General features: G+C 57.0%; 1 protein-coding gene across 2 annotated transcripts; it reads right to left on the bottom strand.

Moving 5' to 3' along the window:
• Positions 1 to 368: 368 nt before the first annotated feature.
• Positions 369 to 18,129, bottom strand: LOC114106907 (glycoprotein Xg). Of its 2 annotated transcripts, XM_027954098.2 has the most exons (11): positions 17,856 to 18,129; positions 14,051 to 14,092; positions 12,618 to 12,641; positions 10,024 to 10,086; positions 9,273 to 9,338; positions 8,547 to 8,603; positions 6,713 to 6,769; positions 5,201 to 5,245; positions 4,282 to 4,317; positions 1,131 to 1,247; positions 369 to 482 (listed from the first exon to the last, which is right to left on the bottom strand). In XM_027954098.2, exons 1-11 carry the CDS (start codon positions 17,917 to 17,919, stop codon positions 466 to 468), a joined length of 588 nt encoding a protein of 195 aa, XP_027809899.2. In that variant the 5' UTR covers positions 17,920 to 18,129; the 3' UTR covers positions 369 to 465. The 2 variants fall into 2 exon arrangements, with proteins under 2 accessions (XP_027809899.2, XP_027809900.2); XM_027954099.2 differs by lacking the exon at positions 5,201 to 5,245.
• Positions 18,130 to 20,238: the final 2,109 nt, after the last annotated feature.

Here is a 20,238-nt window from a genome sequence, read left to right on the forward strand (position 1 = left end):
AAAAAAAAAGAAAGAATTTTCTAGAAAAAAAGTCTTGCAAGGCCCATTTCCACGAAGTGGATTTTAACATCCGTGACTTTACATTTTAAAACCTCAAATTCCATTTGGAGGGGACAGACAGGGGACCGAGAGCCCTGGGAATCCCTCCTGCCCCTTGCAGGGGGCGAAGGGTCAGTGTCACTAATTATGGCCGCAGCCGAGCAGGGGCTGCAGGTCCAGCCTCCATGCCCGAGACCCATCTGCTCCCTGGCCTCCGCAGCCGGGCTCAGCCTCCGTGGAGGCCCCCTGCTCTGCCCCGTGAAGGCAGGAGCTGCCGGGTGGAGGCCACAGGTAGAGAATCCTTCTGGAGGCAGCTGGCCTCCTTCCGCAGGTGGGAATGCACTGAAATATAAAAGGAGCCTTTCCGCGGGACGGTCCCCGGTGTCCTGGGGTCCTTCTGAGGACCTCGGGAGGATCTGGCCCCCTTCACACCGTCTCTGGATCTGGAAGGGAAGGGGCCAAAGGAAGACGTCTCAGGTCGGGGCCGGGGGAGAAGCTGCATCCATCATCCCTAATGCATTTCGGGGGATTTCAGCGAAAGCTTTGCTTTTTGAGTTAAAACTAATATTTGTGTGAGCCTCTTTTTTTTTTTTAATGCGGCCTCATCAGATCCGAAGTGCGGAGGGTAATTTTCTTCTTTTTTCCTAGTACCAGGGGGGACTGAACCCAAGGGCACTCAGACCCCCTGAGCCCCTGTCCCCAGCCCTATTTTGTGTTTTATTGAGAGACAGGGGCTCCCTGAGTGGCTCAGGGACTGTCAGTACCGCGTCTCGGCCAGCAGAGGGCGCGCGAGGCCAGGTTTTGGAGACCCTCACAAACTCCCGGAGGGAGGCCGCCCGCGGAGGCCCGGGCAGACCTCCACGTGGGTGGTCTCCCGTCCAGACCCCAGAGACGCCAGTGAAAAATGTGACTGGTCCTTCGCCATCAGCGGCCCACCCCCGGTTCTGGGTTCTGTCGTTGGAGAGTGTCTATGGCTCCCTCGGTCCCCAGGGGCTAAGCCCCTGCAGTTTGTAAAAAGCAGCCACCAGCAAGCATTTGCTGGCTGGCTTAAAGCAGCCCGTACCACGAGAGGGACAAGAGAAGGAACTTACCACTGGCCCGAAAACAATTTCTCCTCTGGTTGGACTTGAAGTAGCTGACCCCGGCCCCCACCAAGGCCACCACCACCACAGACACGATCGGGGACACGATTCTGGCCACCGTGTTGCCTGCAGGGTGGACAAAGAAAGTCTGCCTGAGACAAAAAATTGGTGAGCAGGTCGCGGCTAAAAAGGGCAGGTCGGAGAAGGGCCTGGAGAGGCGCCTGGACGCTGGCCGGGAGCCGCCTGGTGAACCGCGTCCTTCAGGGGACAGACACCCAGGGCCGCGATCTGCACGGTCCGCTCCGGGGTCTGCAGCCCTTGATGGACGGGCTCGGGTTCAGCCGCAGGGCTGTGCCTCAGCATGCTGTCGGGGCTGCCGAAGCCCCGGATGCTCAGAACGGACCCCTGTCCTCCGGGGCACTTGAAACCACCTCTAGGTGACTTAGGGTGGCTGGAAGCTGATGACCCAGCTAAAGGACAATTTTCAATCCGTGCTTGGTGGGCTCAATCTGTGGCCGTAGAATCCACAGACATGGGGGGACAGGGCAGAAAAGTGTCGCATAACAGAAGCATTTAATTATATGTGAATTATGTGTGTGACATGTGATAATTGACCATGTAAAATCTAATATGCAATATACATAATGCACATTCTGCATAAATAATGTATGTCGTACAATACACGTGATTATATAGCTTATATAATCACATGCGATACATATCCTATTGTAATATGCAACATATAAAATGTGATTGTATAATATATAACAATCACATAATTATATTAAATAATATGTAAAATATATCAAGTCTACATAATTATGTAGATAATTATATATCATAATTATATGAGATGTATATTATAGTTATACATATATACAATATATTATATTATATTATATTATATATATATAGTATCTGAGATGTATATTTCATTATCATATCAGATATGTGATGTATATGTGATTATGTGATATAATATATATAATGTATCGTTATGTATTATATCTATAATTACTCCCATACATGCATAGACACACACATGGATGGATGTGTTTGCATGTATACAAACATAACTATTAAATGCATTTACATACATACTTATGTGTGCATCTATAAGTGTGCATGTGTGTGTGTATATAGGGTTTTATTTTGTTTTATTTTGGGTACCAGGGACACTCGACCCCTGAGCCCCGTCCCCAGCCCTATTTTGCATTTTATTGAGAGACAGGGTCTCCCTGAGCTGCTTAGGGCCTCGCTTTGGCGGAGGCTGGCTTTGAACTCGCCATCCTCCTGCCTCAGCCTCCCGAGCTGCTGGGATGGCAGGCGTGCATCTCGGTGCCCGGCTGTGTGTATAGTTTTTTTTTTTTTTTTTTAAACTAGAACATTCCTGCTAAGAGTTGTTTCCAAAACCAGGCTGATTCTCTGGTGCCCTGAAACATAAACACCCTCCCTTCCTACAAAGTGTCCACGCACAGAGAACAGAGGTTGGGGACCTCTGTATACATACACAGCCGTATGTATGTGTATTTATGAAGAGAAAAGGTGCGTATATGTCACTATGTCACTGTTTTTATATTTATCTACACTTATCCCTGTGTAGATCGGTAGGTAGGTTCATATACTGATTGACTGATTGATTGATAGATTGATTGATCAATAGATTGATCAATGAGAAGAGGAGGAAGCTTAGTTTGCATTTGGAGTCACCAGCGATGTCCCTGCAGACAGGCTCCAGCCGCCCAGCCCAGGTCTGGGTGCAGGAGGTGACGGACATGGATGTCCCGTGACGAGGCCACCGTGTTGGCGGGAAGACTGTCACCTCGCAATCTGTTTACCTTGCCTCTCAGGCCTCCCCAGGGGGACCGGCCTCCCTCCTTCGCCTGCCCAGGTCCACACCCCTGTGCAGGGCGGCTGGGCTGCATTCCTCCTCTGGGGGCGGGCTCTGGGTGGGCCTCCCCGGAGGCTGGGCTTTGGCAGAAGGGAGGCTGGGCTGGTCTCAGCTGGGTGTGGCTTCTCTCTCTCTCGGGCGCCCTGCCCTGCTGGCCACCAAGGGAACGAGCCTCACCCTGCAGGGATGTGAGATCCCAGCGAAGGCAGAGAGGGGCGGCCTCAGCTGAAGCCCCAGGTCTACGGGGAGACTCGGCCCTTCAACCAAGAGGGCCAACCGCCTCCATCCGAGCACCTCGGAGCAGGGAGGCCAGGTGGGCCTTAAACCACCATCATCAAATACCGCGAGGGTAGCAAACAGTTGGGGGGGTTCTTTTGTTACGCAGCGCAGCTGACTGATACTCACCGCTTTCCTCTCTGCGCCCCTTAGACGTCATTGGGGGCGTCATTTCTACCAAGTGGCCCCCACCCACCCCGTGTAGACTCCCTCTTTCCCATGAGTCACAGGATCCCAGGGGCGGCACCTAATGGTGGGTCAGCCTGGGCTGCAGGGCCTTCTCTGCCGTTCTCGGCTCTCTGTGATTTAGGGGGACACGAGGTGTCCTCACCCAGAACTCCACACCCGATTCCCAGGGTCAGGGGACAGAGATGGCCGAGACAGCGGGGCTATGATAAGGAATCAAGGGGTTCTCCTGAGATGCCAAACCCGGGCACCTGCTTCCCAGTCCACCTAAGATATGGCCACGCCGACACTGTGACCGCTGGGCATGCCCGGTCCCGCTGTCCTCTCCCGTAGTGGACAGGACAGCCTCGGGGTTGGGAGCACGGTCGCGATCATCCTCCGTCTGCGCTCAAGCGGGTTGGAACCAGGTCCTTGGGAGGGCGGGGACCCTGTCCCCCTGCTAGTTGGCCTTTTGAGCGCAGCGTCCTCTGTCCTTTGCCCTGAGATGGCCGATGGGGGTTTTGAGGGCTTAACTGAGCAGAACGACACCCCCCCCCCCAGCCCGCTGCTGTCTGTCCCGGGTGCTGAGTGAGTGTCCCCTGCACAGGCGCCATGAGGACCCTCAGGCCAAGCCCGGGCTGTAAGGCGCCTCAGTCCCTGGCTGTCCCCACGTCTGCTTCCTGTGAATGCCCGTGGGTGGCGCAGCCTGTGGACAGGACACGTGAAAAGTGCAGTCGGGGGGGACGAGGGGACGGCCACCGGGGTGGGCGCAGCGCCTGTCTATACCGCAGCCGCCCACCCGCGTCCGATGAGACGTGGCTGGCTCACCTTGTGGGTTGCCATAGGTGGACTGTCCGTCTCCACCTGCAAACAGAACAGGACACGGTCACGTGCTTAGCTCCGCCCTCGCACGTCTGAGAGGCTCAGGGCGCAGGCGCGGGGCTGCGGAGGGTTTGCATCGCGCTCGGAAGCGGAGCGCACGGGCCACGGGGGCGAGGTGGCCCGGCCGAGGGCAGGCGCAGGGACTTCGGGGTGGGCAGGGGCGCTCGGGTGTGCGACACACAGCGCAGGCACACACACGCAGCGAGCTACACCAGTGTGCACGCACACCCACCACGGCACGTGGCACACGCAGACACACAGCAACGCGTGTGCCCGTCCACACACAGGCGCACACATCCGTGCCCGCTGCACCTCCGAGGGCAGAACAGCACTGACACACTCGGTCAAGCGTGTGCAGAAGTGTGGATCCACACACCTCCGTGTGCACAGAAAACACACGCAGGCACGCGCGCTCACACACCTACACGCACGCACCATAGTACAGACGACTGCACACGTGCGCACCCCTCAGCTCCACGGTCAAACACACACGCGTACGCAAGAACACACGTGTGCAATTCACGTGCACACCGAGCACTAGAACACAGTGCATGCACACGCACCTGCGTGCACGCACGCAATCATGCACATTCTGCACGAGCACGTGTGCGTGCCCAAACACACGCGTGTGAGCGCAAAGCGTGCTCACAGGTGCCCACACACGTGCACCCGAGGGCCGCAGCTCCCCTCAAGATGTTAAGGCTGCGTGCAAAACAGCTCCCGAGCATCAAGGTGCGTGAGCACAGGGATCGCAGACCTGGGTACGTTAGTGGCCCCGCGGGGGGACAGGCGGGCCCCCTCCCACGCCAGGCCGAGGGTTAGTGGGGCGCGAGGACAGCGTCGCCCAGCGCGTCCCTTCCTTTACCATAGGGATTTCCATAACGAGGTTTGGGTCTGTAACCCCCTCTGCCTGCAGGACAGAAAGACCCGTGAGAGGCGGGACTGGACCCCGGGACCCGCAGGGCGCAGGCCCCACACCCGAGCCCAGCCCTGCCCAAGCCCCCCAGGGACTGGCTCCCGGGCACCCGGGGCCTCCAGGGCCTGCGACCCTCTCCCTCTTCCGGAGGACACAGGCAGCCCCGCCCAGCGGTGAGGAGTGACCCAGCCAGGACCCCGTAAGTGACCAGCAGCGGAGGCCCCGTCCAGGCGGCTCCCGGGCCTGTTCCCTGTGAGGCTCCAAAGACCACTGGACCAGACACAGGGCCAGTCCCCAAGGCTCCCGGCCAGGTTAGGACACACACGGGCAGGACAGCGCCAGAGCTCACAGCTCCTGCAGCCCCTAGGGCAGAGGCTGGACCAGGCTCCCAGGCTGAGCTCCCTCCAGGGCTCCAGGGGGCTCCTTCTGCCTGTCCAGCTCCTGGGCTCCAGGTGGCCCTGGGCTGGTGGCCCCTCACTGCCGTCTCTGCCTCCGTCTCCACGGGGCTCCTCCTCTGTGCCTGTGTCCCCTCCTCTGTCTCTTGGGAGGACTCGGCCATTGCATGAGGGTCCCCTGACCCAGGAGGAGCCCATCTCGGGACCCTGCACTAACGACCTCTGCAGAGACCCTGTTCCCACACCAGGTCCCAGCATAAATTTTATGATGCAGCCCTGGCCCCAGGACCTTGGGACGTGCTGTGTGTGGAGACGGGTCTTTGCAGAGGGGATGGAGGTGCACTGAGGTCCCCAGGGTGGCCCTGACCCAGCAGGACTGGGGTCCTCGTAGAAGAGGATATGAGGACACAGACACACACAGAGGGACGCCCCGGGAGGACACAGGGAGAAGACGGCGGCTGCCAGCCCAGGGGAGAGAGAGGCCTCGGGAGGAGCCTGCAGGGTTGTGCCAACGTCCACTGATAACACGGCCCACCTTTTGCATTAGTGAAATGCCACAGGCTATTGACATATGAAGTCTGCTTTGGGCCTTCCATTGGGTGGAGAGTGACGTTAGCAAGCAGAGCTCCAACTGCAGACTCCCAAATACCGCGTCTCTCTCACGCCCCAAGCTTCCCAGTCTCCTGGGACCAGAGTTACAAGAACTGAGCTCGGGCCAGGTGCATGCCTGTCATCCCAGCGGCTCGGGAGGCTGAGGCAGGAGGATCACGAGTTGGAGGCCAACCACCCAAGGAATTCCCATGTCACCGCGTGGGCTCCTTCGGGTGACGCTGCATCAGAGTCTCGCTCCCCATTAAACAGAGCTGTGGGTGCAGAGCCTGGGCTCCCGGGGGACAGACGGGGTCCTCCCAGCACAGACAGATGCTCAGAGGCCCTGACCCCAGCCAAGGCGGCCCAGCTGACAGAGGACCCCAGATACCAGGCCCAGGCGGAACCCAAGGGGAACCAGAAATTCCAGCACCTGGGTCCCCGCTGCCCAGCGCCACCCAGAGCCCACGGGACGCACCGTCTGTGTGTCCGTAGCCACCAGATCCACCGCTATATCCACCGCTGCCACCTCCTCCTGTCAGACAGAGAAGGAGGGACTTAGGGTCAGCAGGCCGAGCCTGTCTCACGGGCAGTGGTGACCGACGGGTAGGATGGCCAAGGTGATCCCGCCAAAGTGACGTCGTCCACGTGATAAATCTCACACCAGGACCAGCTGTGGAGACTCCTTGGCTTCACACGACCGGATCTGCCACATTGAATCACTATGGGTGCATGCTGCTACTGCAGAGAGACTTCTGAGGGACCGGCAGCCCCGGGCCAGAATGACCCGCTTCGGAAGTACAGCCCCTCCGAGGATCCCGATCGTGAACGCTCTCATTATTATTATTATTATTTTTTTATTTTTTATTTATTTTTTTATTTTTTATTTATTTTTTTATTTTTTATTTTTTTTGGTGCATGGGTCTGTGTGGACCGTCCCCTTCCAAACGCAGAGAATTTGCATTAGAAGTTCACATAGAGACCTACAGAAAGATCTATTTCTGGCCAGGCGCGGTGGCACCCGCCTGTCATGCCCGCGGCTCAGAAGGCTGAGGCAGGAGGCTGGTGAGTTCAAAGCCAGCCTCAGCCATTTAGCGAGGCCCTGAGCAACTGAACGAGACCCTGTCTCTAAATAAAATGTAGAAAGGGGCTGGGGGTGCGGCAATACATTGTCCCTTAGGGATTCCATCCCTAGTACAAAAAAAAATCCTATATATATGTAATGTCTTCATACCTCTTTAGATATACGCATATGTGGGTACACACGTGGAAAAATGTAGATCTTTGCATAAAGATATCTGTGGATACCTAAAGTCACATCAAGAGATATAAGCATGTGACATTAAAGGGTACAAACATATAAATGTGTGCATACGTGTTAGAAAGGTGCATACCTGAGGGTAGACATGCTTTGTATAGGGCCATACAGACATTCATGCAAATTCACAGAAAAAGGTACCTGCAGGGTCAGACAGGCATACATTTGCATATAATTATCATATGTAAATACCACGCATATATACGTATGAATGTCTATGCAAATACCATGCATATATTTGCATATAAATATCATACATATATGTGCATATAAATATATGCAAACACCATGCATATATTTACATATAAACATTATATGCAAATATCGTGCATATATTTACATATAAATAATATGTGCAAATATCAGGCATATATTTGCATATGGATATTATATGCAAATATGATGTGAATATGCATGAACATATAATAGACACATAAAATGTACACACAGACACGATATATGTGTGTTTAGGGGCAGCTCTGCACATGCTGAATGCAGAAAGATTCATAGACCTATATAGAAAGATGGTCCATATGCACAAAGTTCTATCCATTTGTATACACATGAAGGTCTATTAACCCCCTTCTGTATAGCCACAGGTAGGTCATTTTACCTGAAAATGACCATGATTTTCTTTTCCTTCCGTCCTGGGCACTGCACCCAGGGGAGCTTAACCTCTGAGCCACACCCACGGCCCTTTTGAGTTTTTGTTTTGACACCGGGTCTCGCTGGGTCTCTTAGAGCTTTGCTAAGTTGCCGAGGCTGGCCTCCAACTTGCGGTCCTCCTGCCTCTGCCTCCCGAGTCCCAGGGATGCACCTTGGTGCCCTGAGTGAGCACAGGTCTTGAGAGGTGGGTCGGTGCACAAGCCCCCGATGCAGGGATGGACAGACCCTGTTTGTGTCCTGCAGGTGTGACCTCCGTCCTCATGGGGTCTGTCCACACCCACCCTCTCTGGACACACCTGAGGCTCAAAGCAGCTCTGCACCTACGTACCTGCGGGCGGCCTGGGCCTGGGCGGGTAGCGTCCATCATCGTCGTTGTGATGGTACCCTGTGGGGCAGAGGCACAGCGTGAGGCTCACGTCCCGCCCACACACCCCTGCCGGACCCACAGGTCGGGAGCCTGTGTCGGGGACAAGCCCTGTGCAGGTCCAGGACACCCAGGGACCCCACAGACACGTCGGCTGGGTGTCCTGTGGGCAGACGGGGACACTGGCCACCAGCCTTCAGGAACTGCGCTCTGCAAACAGAGGGGCCTGCCTTGCTGTCACCTGGGAGGGCCCGTGCAAGGGTCCTGGGGCACGTCCTGCTCAGAGTCTCCCATCAGGATGCTGTGCCCCTTCCCTGCCCAGGCGCCACCCTATCTCCTCCCGCCCCTGGTTGGCGGGGCCTCCAATGGCCAATGCAGCCCCCTGACCCTCACCTCGGCCCTGGAGGGGTCTCCAGCCTCAGCCCCTGCTCCCCACGGCCCAAGAACCTCCTCCTCTTTCAGGTCCAAAATGACCTCCCTCACGATAAAGCCACTATATGTCAGCACGTGACACGGGCAAAGCCAGACGGACCTATATGTCATGCAATCCCCGGGCGCTGGCCAGCAACCCATGTAGCCCGCTGTGAAACTGTTCCAGAGGGGAATTCACCGAGGAGCGCTGCGTATGGAGTTTCAAGTGCTCCCGGATCAGTCACCTCCGGAATCGGAACGGGGACTCAAGGTCCTTACCTCCTCCGCTGTTATCGGAGCTCCCAGGCTGTGGGCGAGGCTGGGGTTTCGGCCTTGGGTAGATATCTGCAGGAAGAGAGCGCGGGGATTTCAGGGAAAGCGTGACACGCTCACCCCGAGCGTGTGCCCACCCCAGGACCTTTGCACACCACCAGCTGCCGGCCCCAGGACCTTTGCATGGGGTGTTCTTTCGGCGGGAATCTCTCTGCCTGATGCCTCTGTGGCTGTGGGGTAAAGGACCTCTGGATTGTCAGTCACCACTGGAGTGACATTGCAGGCAGCACTGCCTACATTGGGGATGCTCTGGACACACCCTCTTGGATACCGGCCACAGGGGGGGGCTGCAAATTAACCGTCCAGCTCTGCACGCTACATTCAAACCCCGGAACCGGAGCCAGGGAGCCGCCTTCCTGTGCGCGGAGGCAGGAATGGGAACATGCAGCTCTGAGTCACACAGGGCCCTGCCCGAGCTGGGACCTGGGCCAGGCCCTCGGGTTGGTGAGTCACTCGGGGAGGGGAAGGGCCAGCGTCCAGACCCCGTGGCTCTGACAGGTCCTGCGCAGGGAAAGCCCCGGGGCAAGTGGTCAGAGCTGGGAAGAAGAAGAACCGGCCCCCGGTGTTAGGGAAAGGACCCGCGGTCCCTCCCGTTCAGTGTCAGGGACAAGAACAAAAAGTGTCCCTTGAATTTTGTCTTCCCCAAGCTCCTGGGTTGGGAGCCTCCTGGGGCCGAGGCTGGCTCGAGGGAACTTACTGCCTCCGCTGTCCGGGTTTGCAGGCTGGGGGCCGTGAGGGGGCCTGGGCTTGGGGTAGATATCTGTGGGAACAAGGGTGCAGGCTTAGAAGACCCCCCAAATCCTTCCATGACCCTTCTGCGGGACACTCACCTCAGGCTGGGTGCCATGGCCCACGTCTGTCTTCCCAGCGGCACAGGAGGCTGAGGCAGGAGGATGGCACGTTGGAGGCCAGCCTCAACAATTTAGCGAGGCTCTAAGCAACTCAGGACCAGCCCATTGCCCGGCCCTGACCCTGCTTCCTGGTCTCTTGCCCTGTTTTCTATGCGACGAGGACGGTTCCCAAGTCCCCAGACACAGTCCACTCAAAGTCCCTTCCCGGGTGTCCACACCGCTCTCCTTCTCTGTCCTCCGTGAATTTATTTAATTTTAATTTTTATTTTTTATGTGCTTCTGAGATGGAGCTCAGCCCAGGGTCCCCCTCCTCCAGCCGCACCCCACCTGCTGCAGTCACCACCCAGTGAGTCCATCCAAGTGGATTAATCCACTTCTAGGTCACACCTGTCCTCATCTAATGGTCTGACCTCTGAGCACTTTTGCAGGGGTCCCCATGAGCTTCCGGGAGACCCTCGTATCCAAACCACACCGACCGGGTCCTGTCTTCCCAGAGCGCGGCCGCGGCCCGTGTGGCACCCACCACGATGTCCCCGCAGCCGGGACGTCCCACACGGAGCTCCGGGCGGGGGACTGTGGTGGTTTTGGTGACGGGGAACCCCACGCCAGGTCCCCGACGTCTGCCTTTGACTGACATGTCGCTAAGTATTTTATCATTTAAAAATAATGATCATAACTGTCACCCTCCATCAGGTCATTTCCGTCCCTGGTTGCAAAACGCCCCACGAGTGGCTCCCCAGGATGGGCCTGGCGCCCGGCAGGTGCCGCCCCACGGAGCTCCAAGCCCCGCCCAAGAGCCACCGAGTCCTGTTTAGGGCGCCCTGTCCCGGGCTCCAAGTTCGGGTGCCACTCGCCCTCTGTTTCCATATTTCTTTATACAGTTGTTGTGCACGTCCTGCTACCGTCTAGACAGGTGGCGTCCCCAAAGGTCACGGGTGAGACCAAGCAGGAAGGTTCAGAGGTGACATGACCACCTTACAGAGGTGTAGACTCATAGTGGATGTAGACTCTGTGAAACGCTCCTGGGGGACCCCATCCCTGGCCCTGGGTACCCACCTGCTCCTACCTGACCAGCCCCTTCCTGAGTCTCCCTGAGCTGCTTACGGCCTCACTAAGTGGCTGAGGCTGGCTCTGAATTCGCCATCCTCCTGCCTCGGCCTCCCCAGTGGCTTGAAGGACAGGCGTGCGCCCCGCACCCGGGTCCCTCTGCATTTCAACGGTGACCAACTCCACATGGACACCTGTCACTTATCGCAAGCCTGGGGCCCCTCCATGCCTCACATCACCCTAAACCCACGCATGGCCATTTTCCTAAAGGCCTCCTTGGTCAGTCCCCTACATCATTTTGGTCCTCGAAATACGCCCTCTGGGGCCCAAGGCAGGTGTCCCCAACTGTCGCTGGCTGACTTACCCAGCGGCCCCCAGGATTATTTGGCATTGTCCTTTTGACTGGTACTCTGAGCTGCCCAGGAGCTGGATGGACCAGGACACGCACTGCCCCCAGGGCGGGAACCAGCCCCGGGTCCCCAAAGCGCGCCAAACAGAACGCGTTGCATCCGCGAGTTGTCATTGAGACCGACCTGAGCAGCTCACTACCGCCCCCAGTGGTCGGCTCAGGAACTGCAGGGCGGGCAATGGTGACCCTTTTTTGGAGGGTTGGGTGGGCGGCACCAGGGACTGAACCCAGGGACACTCGACCCCTGAGCCCCGTCCCCAGCCCTGTTTTGCATTTTATTGAGAGACAGGGTCTCCCTGAGCTGCTTAGGGCCTCGCTCTGGCTGAGGCTGGCTTTGAACCCGTGATCCTCCTGCCTCAGCCTCCTGAGCCGCTGGGATGACAGGTGTGCGCCCCTGGGCCGGCCCCTGGCCACCAGTCACCCACTTCCCATCTCTTTGGATTTCTCGGTTCTGGCCACTTTATATAAACAGGATCCTGGGCTCTGTGCCCTTTGGGGTCTGGCCTTTGTCACCGAGAGACTGATGTTCATGTTGTAGCTGGTGTCGGGGCTTCATCCCTTTTCATGGCTCGGTAATATTCCAGGGTACATGGGCCGCCTTGTTCCTTTTTCATGGCCTAGTCATATTCCACAGCGTGGACGGACCACATCGTGTGCATCCATCCATCGTTTGATGGGCCCCATGCCCACCTTTTGGCTTTACCGAATCGTGCTTCTACAAACACGGCTTGCTGTGTTATCAAAACCTGACGTTATCTATTTCTAAAAGCCTAACCCTCCTAGTGAATACGATGGACCTTCTCACGGTGGCTTCTTTGATTTGCATTTGCCCGGTGACCTGCATTTGCTTGTAACGTCCACTGACCGGCCCCCCGTCCCTCCCCCCGACACCCTACAACAGCCCTACAAAGCGTCCACACCCATCGCTGCCAAAGCCTCCAGCCCAGGGTGCGGCCCCCCGTGATGCCCGGAGCGGCCACTCACCTGAGCTTGGCTTCGGGGTAGGTTCTGCGAACAAAGAGAGAAGACAGATTCCGTGAGCCGCCAAGATTTATCGGCTGCTCGGAGAAAGGGCGTCCACGTCCTCGTTCAAAAGAAACCATGAAGAGAAACTGCAAAGCTATAAGGAATGGCTGTCTGTCCGCCAGCTGCCCAGGGGCTGTGTAGGTGCCCACAGATGGCCAGCAGGGACGACAGCACCCAGGACGGGAGCCGCGGGCCTTGGGACGGCAGGTGTTTGCATCTGTGAAGCTTAGATAAAGCCACCCTTGATAGGATTGGGAAAAGCAAGTCAAGAGATATTTTCAGCTTTCGAAATGGTGCGTCTCCTCACTCCCTCTGACCCACTCATTGATTCACGCTGCAAACATGAGCTGGGTGCCCACTAGTACCAGAAGAGGTGCCGGTCCCTCTGGACACCCAGATCACCCCACGGTGCACACGGGAACATCCGGAGCCTTGGGTGGTCAGAATTCATGGATGCGGGTATCAGGTGGGGAGTGCTCAAGGTGCAACGTTGCTCTGTGACTTAGGTGTGGGTGCAGGTGGGCGTGTGGGGGCAGCAGGGGGTTGCAGTCTTCACAGAGCAGAGAAGATTGGACACACATCCCGGGTGTCCAACGGCCAGAGTCCTTCCAAGGACCCGAGTGTCTACTGGAAGTTCTGTCTGAAAAGCTGTCTGGCATTCCCTTGGTAGGAAGTGGCTGGAGAACGGGAACCGGGGGGCAGCATGCCCAGTCCTCCTTCCCAGAGCCCCCCATAATCTACTTCCTGTCTGTGTGGACGCTATGGTTTAGGTGGAGGTGACACCCCAAATCTCCTGTGTTTCAGCGGTGTAATGATAGAGTTATGAGAGCTGTAGCTTAATAAGTGGATTAATCCACTTGTTTGGACTCACTGGGTGGTGACTGCAGCAGGTGGGGTGTGGCTGGAGGAGGGGGGTCCCTGGGCTGTGCCTTTGGGGTCTCTGTCCTGTCCCTGGTGAGCAGAGCTCTCTCTGCTCCCTGGTGCCCTGTCCTGAGCTGCTCTCCTCCTCCAGGCCCTGCCGCCATCTTGTTCTGCTCCCCTTGGGCCAGAGCCATGGAGTCGGCCACCAGGGACTGGACCTTGGACACCATGAGCCCCAAATAAATTTTTCCTCTTCTAAGCTGGGGACGGGGCTCAGGAGTCCAGTGCCTCACCAAAGTCCCCTGCGTACCCCTGGACCACAGGCTCAGATCTAGCGAGACAAGGGTAGGAACCGATGGCCAAAGTGGACCTCTGCAGACAGGCTTCTAGAAGGGCATCTGTGGGTCTCCCGAGGAGGCTGGCCTCCCTGGAGAGAAAGCAGACCTCAGCCCCCAGGGATTGCCAGCTGACCCCAGAGCCCTGGCCCAGCGGGGACCAGGCCAAGCCCCACTGAAAACATGGGCACTTACCTGGGTCATCCAGGGCGTCCGCCAGGTCAAAGTCTCCCTGAGCTGTTGGGAGCAGAGAGGGCACAAGTCACATGGGGAAGCAAAAGGTGACAGATGACAACTGCAGGGACCTCTGTGCTCCTGCCTGCATGGCCCGCCGGTCCCTCTGGGCACCAAGATCACCCCACTGTGCGGCACGCTGTAGGATCTGACTCCCCTGAGCCCCAGTCATTTTGTACGTGGGAATCGAGTCTCTGTGGGTCGTGGTATCGGAGGGGGCCCTGCAGCCACCCTCCAGGATACCTAAGGGTGACCGTGTAAGGAATGACGGTGGGTGGTTGGGGACAGCCTGTCCAGTCCTGTTGGTGGCATTTCAAGAATCCCACCCACTCATCTGCCCCAGGACCTTGGCATCACTACCATGCATATTTCCCAGGTGAGAAACCCGGGGCACCAGGAGGTGAAGGGCAGGGCAGAGGCTGAGTCTGCACTTAGACTCGGGCCCAGTCACCAAGTCCCAACGGAGGCGGGGCCTGGGGAAACCCCGGGAGCCGGATACTGGGTGTCCCCAGCCACAAGTCTCCCCACTCCCTGGGGTGCCCTGCTACAGGCAAAGGTCAGCGGCTCCAACCACATCACGGGCTCTTCCCAGCCTTTCAGGTGCCCTGTGAGGGAGCCACCGCCCTCCCCGGGGCTCCCAAGGCCACACCCAGTGTCCCACAGAGCCAAACCCTCTGCCTTATGTCCGTCCCTCCGTGGAGGCTGGCCTCTCTGAAACGCTGTTTCCCAACAGCAGTGGGGTGGAGGCTGGGTCTTATCAGAGAAGCCAGGAGGGCAGGGCTGGAGACTGTCCCCAGATATCACCAGTCCGCAGCAGGGGCCGGTTGGCCCACGGAGGTGACTTCCAGAGACCCCCCTCCTGCACCCCTTGTCTGTCCTGTCTTCTCTTTTCTTTATTGGGGAGGGGTATTGGGGCCTGACCTCAGGGGTACTGGACCCCTGAGCCCCGTCCCCAGCCCTATTTTGCATTTCATTGAGGGACAGGGTCTCCCTGAGTTGCTTAGGGCCTCGCTTTGGCTGAGGCTGGCTTTGACCTCACGATCCTCCCGCCTGGGCCTCCCGAGCCTCTTCCCTATTCATCCCATGGCCTCCTGCGGGCAGGATGCGGGAGGGGCCCCAGAGGAGGCCGGGCAAACTGGCCGGGCGAGGTTTTGCCTGGTTTTGAGAATCGCTTTCCAAGTAGGAGTGTCCCCGGGCAGCGTGACTCACGCACACGCGGGGAGGGCGTGGGTGCCACCCGGGCCTCCCGGTTTGGCCTCCCGAAAGCCAGGCGTGGCGCCAGCCCCTGTCCTGCGAGATGGGCGGGAATCTGCCCTGCGATGGGGGCGGGGAGCCCAGCCAAGAGTCCCCGGGACGGGGGGGGGGGGGGGGGGGGCGCTCAGGGCGCGGCCAGCCCGGGCGGTGGACATCGCGCGGGCATCTCGCTCTCGGGAGGCCACGGACTTCAGAACGTGTCTCTGACTTGCTTTTTGGTGACTTGCGCTGTGTGGCCTCTGAATCCAACCCTGCTGTGTTCTGGGACCCCTAGCCCACCCCCAGCCCCCACCCCCCAGGAGTCGGGGACAGCAGCCTGCTGTGCTGTCCTCTGGTTTCAGGCTGGTCCTCGGTGGCCGGTCCCCGGGGAAGGCCGGTGGAGACTCGCCCCTGCGCAGAGCGCAGCATTTTTTGCACGAGATGCCCCGGGCCCCGCGCATGCGCACAGAGAGAAGTCGTGCGGCGGGTCCTGCAGGGGGCGCTGTGAATGCAGCTGAGACATCCGCGGCCTCGTGCTGCAACCAGACCCCGGCCCCGGCCGCATTTGGTGCAAAACCATGCCACCTGCAGAGACCCTCCGATCCCGACCTCTGTCCACACCCGCCGCCGGTTACCCGTGCACACAGCCAGCAGCCCAGACCCCGCGGCTCGGTTCCACCCAGAGGAGAAAACAGGCCCCAGGGCGGGGCTTGGAAATGAAGGGAAAAAATAAAAAAATAATAATAATATATGTTTTTTTTTTTTTTTAAGGGTTTCTAAAGCCCTGGGCGGGCGCAGCACCAATTCCAGCAGAATTTGCACACGAAGCGCCGCGGAATTGAATTCAAGTCTACCGAGGCCGCCTGATGGCAAACACAGCTGGCTCCTCTATTGTGTTGTGCAAACCACTGTCACCGCATCTGCAAAACATCTGCCTTTCCTAGTGACAGTTGGGTTTTTTTTTTTTTTTTTTTTTTTTTTTGGCACCAGGGAATGACCTCAGGGGCCCTCCACCCCTGAGCCCCTTCCCCAGCCCTATTTTTGCATTTTATTTACAGACAGAGTCTCCCCAAGCTGCTGAGGGCCTCGCTCAGTTGCTAAGGCTGGCCTCCAAATCGTGAGCCTCCTGCCTCAGCCTCCGGAGCCGCCGAGATCACAGGGCACTCTCCACGATTTTTTTTTTTTAATTTTTTTTTTCCTATAAAGAGGATTTTTTTGGGTTTCTCGGAAAGCGGTTGCACAACGGCTTTCTAAGTCTCTGGACCTTGAGGAACTCCCTGGAGCCCTTGCCCAGCACGTGGGAAACCCAGGGGGGGGGGTGGATTCTGAGCTCTGCAGACACAAAAAGAAACAAAGTAACAAACAAGGAGAGGCCACTGTCCCCTGGGCAGCCGCCCTCCCTCCCTGCATTTCTGTCCAGTGTCTGAGCACCTCAAAGCCCACGGGTCTCCCAGGCTCTCTGCAGAATCAGCTCACGGTCTACTTTGCAGGGACTGTCACCAGAGACCCCCACCACAGCCACCGCACTGCACGGAAACCACCGCAGCCTCAGGCAGAGAACAGTTCTGCAAACACACCTGCCCGGTACCGACTGCCCTGCCTCCTCCTCAACCCTCGCAGCCCACAATCAGTGTTTCAGTAGGCATTATGCACCTCAGGCATACACCACCCACCTGCCGTGGAGCCTGGGGACGTCCCCAGCACCGCGACCAGGCTGTTCACACTGCCATCCTCCAACCTAGGAGCTCAACAACCCTCTCTTCTTAATAAAACACCCGGCCTCAGGTATTTCGTGCTGTCGACGGAAAACGGACGAAGGAATACAGGAGGCACTCGGAGAACTCATGTCACCCTTCCGGCCACCAGAAAGACCCTTTTCAAGGGCAAATGAACAAGGCCCTGGAAATTTATGCACCTGACCAACGGCCAGTCAGCCGACGTCCCCATCCATTTCCAACGAACCCCGGTGGCTAGATAAAGCAAGTGACTTCCAATTATTGTTGGTGGCCATCTCTGGACCTTCTACATGTGGACCGTGACCCCCAAACTGAAGCAAGAAAGTCTGGATTTCAAAGTCCTGTTGTCTCAGGCCAAATGCACGGGAGGCGAGATCGACAGGTGGCATCGGAGTGTGTAAGTGTCCCCCTGAGGTTTTTGGTCACCAGAACCAGCCCTGGGCATCTCCTCCGCCCATACGCAGCCAGCTCCTGTCTTAATGACACCCTGTCTTCAAACAGGACAGACAAGAAAGGCCAGTGTAGACCCGTCTGGAGGAAGCCCGTCCCTTCCTGACCGACCATTCTGCCTCTCCCAATCCCCTCTGTCCATCATGCCCTGGAAGGACACTCGGGGTCCCGCGAACCTTCTGGATGCGGTTCCACCCTACAGTCCCGAGGTCCCTGCGCAACCCGATGCCCCATCCCAGAGCCTGGGAGGCGGAGCGTCTTGGCGATTCTTTAGTAAACTTTGGCGTCAACTCTCTGCAGGACGCGGACCTGCGGGATCCCGGGCTCGCGGGGCGCCCCGTGCTCACCTGGGGCGCGCGGCAGCAGACACAGGAGCAGCACGAGGCCGGGCAGCCCCCGCCGGGTCTCCATGGCTGGCTGAGGTCCCCGGGAGCGTCCGTCCCACGTCGCAGCTGGTCTCCGGCCGCCCCGCCCTGCCCTGTTGACTCCGCTGTCCCCGCCTGGGCGGGCAGCGAGCGCTGTGTCCAAGTGGGAAACACCAAACCAGCCGCGCGCGCGCGCTGCGCTCCCCGTGCCAGGAGCACCCGACTGGGCCCGAGCCCGGATTCCACGGAGCCCGGGGACGAGTGCTCACACGCTCGCCCAGGGCCGGCTGCTCCGAACTGTCCCAGCCAATGGCACCAGCGCAGGCCCTGGGGCGACCTGGGCGGGGCCACGTGCCAATCATTCAGCATCCGCGGCGGCTCCTGGACGCCACCGCTGCGCACCTGCTCAGCCACGGGGACTCGTGCACCCTGGAGTGCGCAGCCCGCACTTGTGCTTGGCTTGGCTGAGACCCCTCTGTCACCGGGACCCCATGATGCATGCAAAGTCCTGCACAGAGGGTCAGGGCATGGCCGCTGTAATCCAGGATCCCAGGGACTTCAAAGAATCCCCTCCTCTCCCTGCAGCCCCCAATTATCTCTGTGAGCAGCAGAACCAACAGTCAGAAGGGGCGAGGGATCCTCGTGGCCCTCTCTGTCTGTCACCTGAGCCATTCGAGGGCGACAGAAGCCGGCGCAGGTTTGAAGTCTGCCATATTGGATACTTTGGTAGAGTCAATCAACAAACTTCCGCACACTTATCTGTGAGGAGCCACATGCGTTATAGAGAGCAAGTTAATGTGTGTGGAGTTGGAGAGAGGGACACATCATGAAAGCAGAGACAGGGAGTATGATATTACTGGACGCTGGGCACGCACAGGGAGGGCCTGGGGGACCTGGGAGATACTGGACATAGCCAGGTGCCACCAAGGGTTTCTGAAGAGATCTTCTGCATGCAACCAGAGAGCACGGGTTTGGGTCTCTCTTGCAAACCATATGGGCTCTGTTGTGGCACCGAGACCCACAGGGGTCTGTGTCTCAGCCAGAAGGGACATGGGCACCGGAATTTGAGCTTCAAATGGCTCGCACAATCACTCTGGAGTATTGGAGCTATTATCCATTAAAGGCAGAGTGACCTGGACACCAGCATTGGGATCCTGAGAGACCGGATCTGATAACCAAGATGGCTCCTTACCCAGTACCGGGAGGGTAGCATATACAGCGTGGATACACGGGGCAAAGAGGGGAATCTCACGCAGGAACAACGGGACCGGATGTCTTCACGTGACACAGACTAGCTCGGGTTTGAAAGTTTGTAAATGATTGATTTCTGGAATTTTCCATCTAGTAGTTTGGGGTGGTGCTCGACTGCAGATGATTGAAATTTTAGAATGTGAGACCATGGATGAGGGGGCACCCGTGTTTCAGATCAGAGGCTGGCAGAGCTCAGCTCCGCACACAGCAAATTAACGATGGAGGAGATGGGTCCCTGGGGGGTGTGATTCCCATACGTAAAAATTAAACACTGCTGGGTGCAGTGGTGCACGCCTGTCATCCCAGTGGCTCGGGAGGCTGAGGCAGGAGGACCGCAAGTTGGAGGCCAGCCTCAGCAACTTAGTGAGGTGCTAGGCAAAGCAGTGAGACCCTGTCTCAAAATAAAATTTTTAAAAAAAAATTTAAAAAGGCTAGGAATGTGGCTTTGTGGTTAAGCACCCCTGGGTTCAATCTCTGGAGCCAAAATGAATTAAAGAGTAAAGACTAGACAAAAAAAAATTTCAAAAAGACTAATGGGATGTGTTTAGTTCCATCAGATATTAAAAGAGTAAATCTATGATAATTAAAATCATGTAGTTTCGTCTCCTTTGTCAATGAAATGATCCATGAGGGCAGAGAAATTATAGCAAAATCTTTGCAGTGGCCAATGTCTGTTGCATTTCAAATCTGTAAAGGAGAAAATGGAGAATTCACTAAATGGTTTAGGGTGTATGAAATTATCCTATAAGGAAAAAAAATTACACTTGGTATATAGGAATCTCTTCTCGCCACTAAATATAAAGAGTGGGATCAAGAAAATAGCCATTAAAGATTTAAAAGACTCAGAATAAAGTAAAAAAATCATGTCTGCTAATCCATGTTGCAACCCAAGGGTGCTCTTTAATATGTAAAGAGTTCCTACAAATCAATAAGAAAAGAAACTGATGGCATACACAAATGAACAAAGGGCTTATTCAGTTTCCAGGAACGGTGTGCACATTGTTTTTTGTACACCCAACCTCCTTCCTAAGACACATGTGAGAATATGAGCCAGTTGATTTGATCTTGTTTTCCACCAAAGCCCTGGTGGAATTCATTCGAAAGTTCTCGGATC

Source organism: Marmota flaviventris, chromosome Y, assembly GCF_047511675.1.
Source record: "Marmota flaviventris isolate mMarFla1 chromosome Y, mMarFla1.hap1, whole genome shotgun sequence".
NCBI classification, from domain to species: Eukaryota; Metazoa; Chordata; class Mammalia; order Rodentia; family Sciuridae; genus Marmota; species Marmota flaviventris.